Source organism: Coturnix japonica, chromosome 3, assembly GCF_001577835.2.
Source record: "Coturnix japonica isolate 7356 chromosome 3, Coturnix japonica 2.1, whole genome shotgun sequence".
NCBI lineage: Eukaryota > Metazoa > Chordata > Aves > Galliformes > Phasianidae > Coturnix > Coturnix japonica.
The window spans coordinates 15,509,283-15,521,892 of NC_029518.1; the positions used below are offsets into that span (position 1 = coordinate 15,509,283).

Here is a 12,610-nt window from a genome sequence, read left to right on the forward strand (position 1 = left end):
CCCCCCTAGTATCACTGTATGGGGGATGGGTCTTTGTGTTTTTCCTTTTTCCAGAAGGTACGTTTTGATTTCCTCAGCCTTCAGCAAGGCCCTGGAGTAGAGCTCTCTTATCCTACAGGTGCAGCTGGATTTAGCATTCCTTTCCTCCATCAGGTCCTACTGACAGGTGTAGGTAACACCAAGCAGGCTCAAGGGATTATCTCTTACCAGGAAAGAGGGATAGCAATTAAAGAGGGTTATAATAATATAACAACCCTGCTATGTCTGTGCAGTCCCCACCTAAGCTCAACTAATGCAATCAACCCATAAGCATCCCAATCACAAGTCAATAAACAATAGGTGTAGTTTATTATATCCATTGCTCATAGAAATTGTCACTTAGCTGGGAAGAAAAGACTTCCTGGAGTGATCTTTCTCCTACCCAAGAGAAGTTTTTCTGTTTGATGATTTCTTTAACAGGAATCCATCTTCAGTATTTATCTCTGTTTCTTTTTGGGAGCAGCTGTTAACAGCAGGTCACTGGAGCACAGTACCTGATGGCAGCTGGAACTCAGGCAATCAGATGCCATAAAAGCATCAATTCTATAGAAAAATTATTGCAAGCAGTTGGCTCCACATTCAGAAATGAGGCCAAGTATTCAGTTTCTGCATCTCAGTGTCTTAAAAAGACCATTAGTGGTCATAAAGTCAGCCAGTCTTGAGAATGGGAAGAAACAAAACTAGAACTGAGTGATGAAGAAAGCAAAATTGATCTGCTGTAAATGAGACTGTGATGTTTCAAACAGTCCTCTGTGAGTAATTAGTATAAACATTTCCTTGAAGATGATTGTGGGCATCTTGCTAAAAGAACCCTATACTCTCCATTGGTGCAAACTCAAAATCAATTTTTGTAGTTTAAACAAAAACTGCACTTCTAAACATATAATTTATAGGTGAAAGCTTCCTCTAAGTATGTTTCTGCTCATATATATCGTGAAATGCATTTGAAACTGAAGGCTTTGGCAGTAAGATCAGTGTTTCACTGGCTGTGCACTGTGGATGGAAGGATTGTTGAGGGTGACTGTGGAGTTGGTCTGAAACTCCTTGTAGGAGTTTGGCTGACTGGAACTGCAAAATGGACTCCATAATCTTTAACTCCAAGGAGCAAGGAAGCTCTATGTGCAGTATATGGTTGTAAATCACCTTCTGTTTGCTTTTGGGAATCAGTTAAACTACCATTAAAACTATCTTGAAACCAGTTTTATAAGGTCTCACTTAGGCTCAACCAGCTGGTATCAGTGATAGTGATTTTCAGCAAGATGGTTATTGGTCAGAGCTAGACCAGAGAAGTAAGTTTTCATTAAAAACTTGATTATTCAATTCATTTCACGCTTTGTGGAAGGTGAAAAGTGCTTTTCACTGTGCTCACACTGAAAGATTTCCCTTGCCGTTTTAGTGAGTACCAAGTTGTTGTTTAAGGGTGAGAGCAAGCAGCGTGGAGTCACAAGATCCAGGGTACAACTGCCATTGACTTGCTGAATGGTCAAGGAGGAGTTGCTTAACTGACTTTTCAGTGGAAAATAATGTGGGTGGTACTGTGAAGGTTAAGTACTGGGAGACTGGAGAACAAGGTATTTTGAATAATTCTTGCTGTAGAATAAATAAATAGATTTGCTGGCAACTTCAGCACTGAAACAGGTTGCCCAAGGTGGTTGTGGATGCCCCATCCCTGGAGGCATTCAAGGCCAGGCTGGAGGTGGCTCTGGGCAGCCTGGTCTGGTGGTTGGCAGCCCTGCATATGGCAGAGGGGTTGAAACTAGATGAGAAAGTTATGAGAAAGTCTTCTTGGCTGAATATGAAACAAACAGGTTTCATCTTCTGTGTTATTATTAAAAAAAAAAAAATCAAATTGCACATACACAAGGATGTGCTTATTCAAAGATGATATAGGGAAAAGGACTAGGCTTAGATGGGAAACTGGGTCTCTGGGATGCACACTGTGGCTTTCTCCTGCTGTAAACAGTGATTGGGATGGAACTGATTATACATATTCAATATGCTGGAACTGAATTATGGATTTTAGCAGTTCTGACATGAAAATGCAATTTAGTGATAAGCAATTGCATCTTCCAACTGCTCTCTCACATTCTCCCATCTGGTGGCCAAGCATAGGACTGTCAGCTGGCCTTGTGGCTGCATGGGGGATAAGAGGACTGGAAGGCAGACAGCCCGAAAGAAATACATATAGGTCACTCCAGTGTGTTTTCCAGGGCAGTAAGAATTTGTGTTCTGAAAGAATTGAGAGCTTTTACTGAGTGTCCTGTTCTTGCTTAACAAGTGTGAGGAGCTGAGGGTGCTCTGTGCACTGCAGTGGGAGGGATACATCTACTTCAACTGTGTACAAGGCAGCCAGGCACACAGAGCTGAAGACAGCAAGGCAGGAGGGTAGCAGTGATGAGTGAGGGCTCCCGAGTGTCTTCCTTATCATGAAGTTTCATCTTAATCTTTTTTCACTCTTTACATAATAAGAAAAGAATCGTGGTGCATTCAAAAGAAGCTTTATTTTTGATTTGGTGCAAGTGTCACCAGCACTGTCTATTCCTATGTGAAGGAGAAAACAGCTAGCCTTACACTGGGTTTTTCTGTTAACCTAGCTAACAGAGGAACCAGTATGATACATGAAAGGCTGGAGGAGAAAAATATCTACTACACAAAATATCAAAGCTGGAAAACAGGCTTCTTGCTTCTTCATAGCACTTCAGTGGCCAGTATTTCAAGGCGTCACTGCATTTGTTGCTTGGCTCCTGTACAAAAACTAGGCAAAACATGAATAATTTACATCATGCTTACTCTGAGCAAAAACGAAACTACTAACCACAGTGCCACTGAACCAACTGACTAAAAATAGAATTTGAGCACTTTATGTATCTGCAGCTTCACTGTCATCTATCTACCACTGGCTTTGAGAAAGTGATGTGACACCTTTATTCTGTGCCAACAGTGTTAATTGAGACTGTGCTAATGCCAAACGATTTCTCTCTCTCATGCAGTCCTAGTGTCAGCAGTGCAGATTTACTGTAGCATCCTCTGAGCAGAGCTTAAAAAGCTCCTTGACCATAGCGAGTAGAAAAAATGAGAACTCCATTCATTGTTCTGATGTACAAGTGCGCACTGGCAGTGGGTGGGGAGCAGAGTCACTCTTGCCTTGTACTGGGCTGTCCCTTGCAGAGGACACCATAAATACTTCCTTTGCTTCCAGGACATCAGCACTAGGATATATTCTTGTCTTTTGTTAATAACTATCTCCTATAAGCCTGAAAGAGATCCCCTTCTCCAAGGCAATATGTGACTCTGTTTGGAATGCAAGGCCAGGTTTTAAGTTCTTCATCAGAGTACTAATCTTTCAGTAAAACTGGTCAGAGCAGAAAGCCCATAGCTGGAGAGACCTTAGATCCAACTGCTCCTCAGAACAGGAGAGGTTGGCTGTCAGATCCAGTCAGGAATTCCTCCCAATAGCTTTCCTGAGCATCAGCAGTGCTGAGCTTACCAAAGGGGATTTATCTGTGATATGAACACATTTGTTCATGCTTTTTATTTAACAATTTCACATTTTGACTGAGAATACTGCTGTAGAGTCTCTGTGAGTCCCCTTACATCCTGTGGCCAACTGCTCTATAAAGACTCATCCAGAAATCCTGGATCCAGTGCCCAGAAAATGTATTTCATGCATTTGCCTGAAGTCCACAGCCTGTGATTACCAAAGAAGCCACGGAACAATCACTGAGGTTCCAAAAATTTTAACTTTCCTAGAAAACTTCAGTGGGCTGAAGTTTGCCACCTGAGTTTTAGTTCACATTGATCATTAATCAACCTCATCGCAAATGCATGTGGGGGCCAGTTTGCCCATGCAACTGTTGGAGGGTTCTTTAAAGTTGATGAACGTAACATTCATAGGAGGTGATGAGGGAGAACTCCTGTGACTCCAAAACCCAGATTCTGACATCCCAGCTGTTAGAAGAAAGCCTTGCTTCTATTGAGCTTTAATCCTTCATTAGTTGCAGTAGATGAGTTTAGTGGTCTTTCCAAACGTAATGATTCCATGCTGTATTTTGAAACCCATTCCATTGAAACCACTGTTGTAAGAGAGTTCAATGCAAGAGCTGTTGGGATGTACAACCATTTAAAACCTTACTCCAACTCACAACGAACATAGTACAGCACTTTACAGAAATGTTTACAGACATTTTTGGGCAGCATCAGTACATGATCGTTTCCCTTGAAAAGGAGAGGATGTCAATGGGAGGGGTGGCACCCGCTTTTAGCACAGGGAACATATCCTACACTAAGAGCAATGTTCTTATCCTCAGATTTTCTAAAGCACATCTCCATTTGTAAACAAACTGACAGCTCCGCATATGGGCTGTACCCACAGTGCATGGTTTTTAATCTGATTGGAAAATATGTCATTCCTGAGCTGGGAGACCAGCTCTGAGGCCATAGTTTATTTATTTATTTATTCATTCATTTCAATTCTGAAGGCTGCTTTGGCCCTTAATGACATTAGAAGGTTTGGGTTTTGGTGTGTCACAAAAGGCAGCAGGTGCATGGCTGGAGAGCAGGAATTTGTTTATCAGAGCGGTTGCCCCCTGTGATAAGACATGCTCTACTTTCCCTGTAGCTTGGAGGGCCGTGTGCATCCACACGTCTCCTGCCGCCTGTCATAGTTTACCAAAGCTCAATTGCAAAGGAATTTAAGTTACTGTCTTTGTTCTCATGCTATAAATGCGTATAATAAAAATATATGAGGTTTCCTCACTGTAGGCCAAAACTGTTGCTTCCAATGATTGTTTTCTTTGTAATAGAGGAATGATCATTGATATGGACAAAGGTGCTATTCTGCTATTTCAGACTTACACCTTTGCCCTATTCTTAAAAAAATTGTTTTCAGTCTTGAGTTGACCTCTCAGTAAACCCTTCCTATTTCTCATGGACCTAGAGACTTTGGAAAGTATGCAGAGTATGGAGGATGTGAATTTTTATGTGAATTACTTGCTCTGATTTCGAGTTATTACTGAGCCTTGCCAATGAAAATACAAACAAAACAGTGTCTCCAAGGGATGGGGGAACAGACACTGCTGCACACTGTAATCAGCTTCTCTTGAAGATTCATTTAATATCTTGTGTATTTTTTTATGAAATACATTATTCATGTAACAAGGCTCATGGAGAGAAGCAGCTGCATTGTAATTTCCGGGAAGATTCTTCTTCAGAGAGATGGAATTTTCATTCTTTAAATCAATGCAGTAGGGCTGGGCTGTGTGAGGGATGCACAAGATGGAGGGGTGGGCAGCCCATAGATGGGCCCCTGATCCAACTCCTTACTGCCTCTGAAGGGAAATAAAACAATCCAGTTAGTTGAATTAAGCCCTCTCTGATCAGCGTGTGGCCATTTTAGACATCATTACACCTATTTTCCTTTGTGTTAGGAGCAATGCTTAAGAAAATAATAATCAACAAATACTTTTTCAGTAAATAAGTTTCCTCTCTTATAAAAGCACTGCCTGCAGGCTACTTTATTGCTGCTGCAACCTAAGGACTGCTCGTTCAGCTCTGTTGAATTATTAATTTCCCAGCAGTGTGAGGGGGCATTTCTTCTTGTGTCGGGATCTACAATAAAAGTTCACATGTTTATGTTGTAATTCGGTCTTATTTACATAACCTCATGTACACCACTGTACTTAATTAACACAGTCTCAGCCTCTGTTCTGTTCAGTGCCTCACCCCAGCAGCAATCCTGCTGAAATCACTGGGGCTGCTCAGAGATAACAAAACACAAATAACACTGGTGTGGTCTTAGCCCAGTGAGACAAAATTACAGTGGCACAACTGTAATTGCTTAAGCAGCGTCCTGTGCCGAGCATCTCTTCCAGCACTGCTGATAGCAAATTTCTTCATAAAACTGAATATTTCAGAATTTAATTAGTGAATGCAATCAGCCAACTGTGCTAATGGAAAAAAAAAACACAAAAAAAACCCTGAAAAAACCAAAATAAGATCTTACAGCTGAATTTGAGATGCTTCATAAGGAAAGAGATTGTCTTTATTCTGACTGTCCCCCTTCATCTCCATGTAGCCATTCTACAGTCATGCATGTCCTTTTCTTCCTTCCTCCCCTCACCCAGAAGCTGGAGGGTTTTACCAATGCCATCTTTCATGTCTTTAAGCAAACAGACAGCAGAGCTTTCTGGTGTAAGCCAAAAGTAGGAGGTGTGTGCATTCATCCACTGGTGCCATGCAGATGTACCCACCCACAGGGCAGGGAGCCTGGAGGGGGATTTTGAGGCACACTGGTCAGTTGCTGTGGTTAACTTCTTTCTCCTTTTCTCTCTGTTTGTTTTGCCCAAGTTTGTCCGCTACCTCCAATGGTCAGCCATGGAGACTACATCTGCCACCCACGGCCTTGCGAGCGCTACAACCACGGGACAGTGGTAGAGTTCTACTGTGATCCCGGCTACACCCTCACCAATGACTACAAATACATCACCTGCCAGTATGGAGAGTGGTTCCCCTCCTACCAAGTCTACTGTGTCAAAACAGGTAAGGAAGCAGCCTATGTCCTCCAGTAGCGCACCTCCTTCTGAGCAGATCAGGAGGTCGGTAATGTCTGGTGAAACTCATTATTTCATGCTTAAGTGACAATCATTGATTTAAGATGCCATTAAATGCAGCATATTTTATTTCCTGAATGGTTCTAAACCATTTCAATATTTAGCTTTTCAAGAATATTGATATTTTAACATGTAGATAAGCTAAATTTATGATTGCATGCATAAAAATAATATCACGGGGAAAAAGCAAGGTCTGGCGTCAGCAACAGCTTGCTGTTAAGGCTGTTTTGGTGTCTGGAATTAGATTAACGGGTGTAAATTTGATTCATGTATATGTATATACATATAAAACATACATATAAGAAATCTCTCATTCTAACTGGCCTTTCTGAGTATTGTTGAATTAATATAAACTAGCAACTGTGGTATTGTTGTCTTTTTGTTACAGAACAAACCTGGCCAAATACACAGGAGACTCTACTGACTACATGGAAAATAGTGGCATTTACTGCTACCAGCGTTTTATTAGTACTTCTACTGGTCATTTTAGCCAGAATGTTCCAGACCAAGTTTAAGACACATTTCCTTCCAAGGTTTGCACTGTTTTCTTCAATTATTTTATTACGTTATTTTATTACTATTTTATTTTATTGCTTTATTAGGATTGAGGCCCTTGATTTAATTTCTACATTCTGATCTACCTGTCCCAGTGGCACCTGGGACCAACTCCTTCCTGCTGAGTCTCTGTTGTGATCTAATTGACTATAAAACAGATACTTCAGGGTTTACCACACCTTCCCAGCATAGTATAAGTGTTTTGTTTTTAAGGAAAACCAGCCTAGTGCTAAATGTCCTCATCCTTTGAAAGCAAGAACTGAAAGAGGCCAATATCTGGCAACAAAACCCTGCCATTCATTAACAGCCTATTTACATATGATGCAAACAGTTCTTTGCTCTAGCCCACATCTTTCCAGGGGTTCAGACACTTGTGACTGCTGAGTAACATCTGTGATCTCATATCCATGATACCTACTCTGCATGGCACAGCAAATGGTGCTCCTTATCTCCTCCAAGCACCTGTTTTCTTTCCCTTCTCTAAACTGAGCTTCACATTACTTGTGTCATTTATCCGATTGTAACGGGTTCCACCTGATTGTCAATCTGAACAGATTTTTGCAGACCTGTGAGGCAAACATTTCCATGACTGCTAATGGCCATGTAGCATCAGTCTGTGCCATTAGGAAGTGTTGTGTTTCCTTATGTTCAGCAGTTGGTCCAAGGTGCTTCAGAAACCCAGTATCTAAAGGGGGTCTGTAAGAAAGAAGGGGAGAGACTCTTTAGCAGGTGTGTTGTGGTAGAACAAAGGTAAATTGTTTCAAACTAAAGGAGGACAGATTTAGGCTGGATATAAAGAAGATTTTTTACAATCAGTGTGGTGAGGCAGTGGTATAGGTAACCCAGAGAGGTGGTGGGTGCCCCATCCCTGGAGACATCCAAGATCAGGTTGGATGGGGCTCTGAGCACCTGATCTATCTGCACATGTTCCTGTTTGCTACAGGGAGTTTGACTAGATGGTATTTAAGGGTCCTTTCCAACTCAAATGATTCTATGAACCCCCTGCCTTTTTGTGATTATTTTCCTGTGTTTGTCTTAGAGGCAGCCAGGAGGGCTCTGTGGGTGACCCCGACTTCGTGGTAGTGGACGGTGTTCCTGTCATGCTGCCTTCCTACGATGAAGCTGTAAGCAGCAGCCTGAATGCTCTGGCACCTGGATACTCAGCCACAGTGGACCAGGGGCATATTTTGCAGACAGAAGATCAAAGTCCTCCTGCTTATCCTGGCCCCAGGATTACAGACATGCTGCCAAGTGAATTTGAGAGCTGTGAGAGTCAATCAGGCTCCTCTGAACTGCTCCAAAGCTTGTACTCACCCCCGGCATGCCAAGCGGCAGCGCTTGCCGGCTCAGATCGAACTGATGCATCCCGGAGCACTGTTGAGGAGGCTGTGTCCACGAGCCCACGGATTGATATTACAGATGGTGAGTCACACATGGGTGCCATACGTGAGTCCTTAGACATTTGCTTGTACAGACAGGGCAACAATAAAGCCGGCTGACCTGCTTTTTACTTTCACCATGTATTTCATACCCAGTCAGAGTTAGCAGTTAGTTTGCTGACAAGCTCATGGTGTCTGCATGACAAACTTCAGTCTAAGGTATGTGAGACTTTACATATACTATATGGACATGGGAGTCACAGTATGAGAACATGCAGGAGAGGACCCTGTATTAGAAGGGAGATCATCACGTATTATTGTCTGCATTTAAATAATGAGCATGCATTGATAGAATTTCATTTAGTTCTAACAGAGCCTTCTCAACTTAATAAAGAAACTAGTTAGCATTCCTTAGAGACATTTAAAGAAGTGTGGGTGAAGACTGGGGTGGAAGAAGTCTCCTGCACCGTAAGTTTGGGGCTGACTTTTAATGGCATCACAAGTGGGAGAGGACAGCTGGAAGGAGGTGGGAGGAATGATGATGATGCCAGTAAGGCTCTGCCTACTCTGAGTGCCGATTCCATGTTAAATGTAGTAGAAAGTATGTTTGCACTTATGTTTGGTGGGCCTAACTTGTTTTAGGAAACATGGATTGTCTAAGTAGGTTAATCTGAGCAACCTGATCAAGCTGTAGGTGTCTCAGTTCATTGCAGGGGAGTTGGGCCAGATGACCTTTAAGGATCCCCTCGAACTCAATTCTATGATTCTGTGATTTTCATATAAGGTATAGAATTGGAGATTCTTTATGTATTGTTCAGATTTTTGCATTTCTATTTCTATTTTTTCTGAATTGCTAATAACACTACTCTGAAAATATCTAAAGGGAAGTCCCAATCAGTAATCAATACCATTTCTCTTTTTTCTCTAGAGATTCCTTTGATGGAAGAAGACCCTTAGCCTGAATGGAGACATGTCAACATCACATTGCATTGTTGGGTGACATGAATCCTGAGCGCTCAGAGATAGAAAAGACTGTCTGTGGATCTGGGGAGGGTACTTAACAATCTTCCACATGATGATGTCACCAGATTGTGTGCACATCTTAATCCACAGTGGAGATAACAGCGTCAGCACTCGGAACAGCAATTTTATGAATGAATCCTGGGGATTTGATGAGAGCAGATGTAGAAAAAGAACTGTGGCTTTTTAGAAACAAAATGTATATCTGCATCGCAGAAAGGCATATGGTTCTGTAGAAATACTGTTGGATTTTGATACTAACTGCCTCACAAAAGCATGTCAAAGTATGTAAATTTGCTTATAAAGACTGCTCTAAATGATCTGTGGACCTCTAATTTATGAAGAATCCTTTCAAACTTAAAAAAAAAAACCAAAATTCACAAAACAACAACAACTAAACCCCTAGTCCTGAAACACACACTCAAAAGAGGAAAGATCCTCTTTGACTTTCCTGTGTTAATCAGAAAGCGAATGGTTTGGTTATTGGTTATTTTGTTTCATACCATGTCTGCAGAAAATACAACAGAAACGATGGGATTCATATGTACCTTGATGTATGATAGCAAATATATATAAATATATATATAAATATATATATATTTAAAAACTCTTACAGAGAAAGAAAAGGAAAGACTCCAGATCACATAATGACCTGGAGATTTTTTTTAAAGATAAGGCAGAATTTATATAATATACAATATTCAAGGTAAAGTATCAATATTTGTATTTATGCAAGACTTCTGTGACTACATTGCATTTGATAAACCCTGCTATCATAAGACCTAGAAAGCATTAAAATAATGAAATATTTGCTTAAGAAATGTTGAACTGCCACGTTTCAACCTTCCTTAAGCTTTGACAAATACATTCATTAGAGTAATCTACAGTCATAGCCCAGAGCACTGCCTTGTCCCTGTGTGCTGCGGTAGTATTCTGAGCCATTATTGTAGAATACTTTAAAAAAAATAAAGTTCAGTTTCAGTTCTTTTGACTTACTGGACTGTGTCTAGTTGGCCTTTTTTTCCCCTTCCTTCCTTCTTTCACCAGCTTCCTCCTGAAAGATGGGATGACAGGAGAATCCCCCACTCTACAGCATTTTATATCCATTATCTAGCTCCAATTGGACAGACTGGTTTTATTTAGGTAGAGCACATGGCAGGGCCACAGCTTATCTACACCTGTTATTGTTGGCTTTCCTTTCTTCTGCATGCTACACCAGAGCATTGTGCTAAAGACTGTAGGGATAGTTCAGCCTTGTGGTATCACAGGCCATTTGTCATTTGTCAGGAAAAATTCCTGGCTGCTTCATGTGCTTCTTGAAAGCCAAGCAAATTTCCCACTTTATTTATGGTATTGCGCAAATGAAACATATGTTAAACTGGCAGTGTTTTAAGGAAGAACTCACCATATGTTAATGGTAGAGATTGCCACCGTGGGCTTATCCAAAGCAAAGGAAAAAAATGAGACCAAGTTCTGATTTGATATTTTAAGTAAGTCTATGATATCTCTCTTGTAGTGACCTTCTACTTAGAAGAAGTTGCTCTTGTGTTTTTTTTTTTGTTTTTTTGGTGTTTTTTTTTTAATGATTATTTAATGATTTCTTTGCACTGTGGCAGCATTTACTGACCCCACTCATGAGTTAGGGCAGCATTATGATAGACTTGAAGCTAACATTCAAGAAAGTGTTTATAAGCACCCTGTCAGCAAAGCTATATGCCAGTCAGAAACTAACAGAGGCCAGAAAAACAAAAACAGCCACAAGAAGCAGAGAGGCAACTATTAGCTTAATCTCAGTTATTCCCCTGTATCATTGATGAGATCATTCTCAATCTCCACCAGGGAGCAACCTCCAAAAGAGATGCTGCCTTAGTGGTGGTCAGCCCTTAAATGAGGTCTAGAGGAGGTGGAGTCAAGCTCCACCCCTTCCAGGAGCACAGCTACATTACTCTCACCTGTGCTCCCACAGCTGACCCAACACTTGCCTCAGCTGATTAATCAGAGGTTCAGGCTGTGATTACCAATTTCCCATACACCATCCTTTATTGGGTGTAAGAAGAGATGCAGTGATTATAGATATGGATAAGGCTGAGATACTTAATGCCTTTTTTGCCTCAGTCTTTAGCACTAAGGATGAAATGGAGTAGGAAACTGACCTACTGCATTATTTGAACATTCATAAGTCTTGGCACTCCCCAAGACTCAGTACTAGATCTGGTTTAATGATCTGGATGAGGGGAAGTTCACAAGTGAGACCAAGTTAGGTGGGACTGTTTGTCTGCTTAAGGGCAGGAAGGTATTGAAGAGGAATCTGGATAGCGAGGCCACACACAGAAGTATGGCATTCAACAAAGGTAAGTGCTGGGTGCTGCATTTGACACATGCTTGGGGAAAGTTGCCTGGTACAAAAGGTGCTGGTTGGCAGCAGGCTCAACATGAGCTAACAGTGCGTCCAGGTGGCCATGAAAGCCCATGGTGTTGTACCCAAGCTTGTATTAGAAAAGGTGTGGCCAGCAGGAGCAGGGAGGTAATCATCCCCCTGTACTCAGTCCTACTGTGACCACATCTTGAATGCTATTCAATTTTTTTCAGGTGAAATTTTCAGTATTGCCACCATATCTATCAGATATTGGTACTTTCTTTGCCACCTCCTTTCTTTTTAGGTCCCATGCTTTCCAGACGTATTTGCACTGTCAGCTGAAGTTCCTTATCATCACACCAGCAAACAACCTAAGAGTGCTATAAGACCAGCTTTGGAGTACCTGGCAAGCCTATGGTCAGCTAAGTGATTTTTGTTTTGTAATGTCATTGAAGCTTGAACTTACTATAGGTGCTTTGCAAAATGTCATGCAATCTGCCTTAGCTGGTCTTTTAACAGTTTGCAAAATCTCATTCCTTATGAAGTTTTTGGACTTCTATTTCATTAATTTCTGTTGTAAAAGCTTCTGGATGATACTTAGAGCTCTACAGATTGACACTGCTGTGTGCATTGTATTGCAGACATTCAGCTAA

At 41.3% G+C, this 12,610-nt stretch overlaps 1 protein-coding gene and 1 long non-coding RNA gene across 2 annotated transcripts in view; one reads left to right on the top strand and one right to left on the bottom strand.

The window, feature by feature from the left end:
- Window positions 1-10,597, top strand: part of SUSD4 (sushi domain containing 4) — a 59,854-nt gene extending 49,257 nt beyond the window's left edge. Inside the window, exons 5-8 of the mRNA XM_015857237.2 lie at window positions 6,385-6,576; window positions 7,036-7,180; window positions 8,242-8,624; window positions 9,510-10,597. Of these exons, the coding sequence (XP_015712723.1) occupies window positions 6,385-6,576; window positions 7,036-7,180; window positions 8,242-8,624; window positions 9,510-9,538 (749 nt within the window). The 3' untranslated portion in view covers window positions 9,539-10,597. The remainder of the gene's footprint in view (window positions 1-6,384; window positions 6,577-7,035; window positions 7,181-8,241; window positions 8,625-9,509) is intronic.
- LOC107311036 overlaps window positions 1-12,610 on the bottom strand; it is a 23,544-nt gene continuing 10,934 nt past the window's right edge. Inside the window, exons 3-4 of the long non-coding RNA XR_001553839.2 lie at window positions 7,769-7,898; window positions 1-5,366 (exon numbers count right to left, since the gene is read on the bottom strand). This is a non-coding gene — a long non-coding RNA (uncharacterized LOC107311036). The remainder of the gene's footprint in view (window positions 5,367-7,768; window positions 7,899-12,610) is intronic.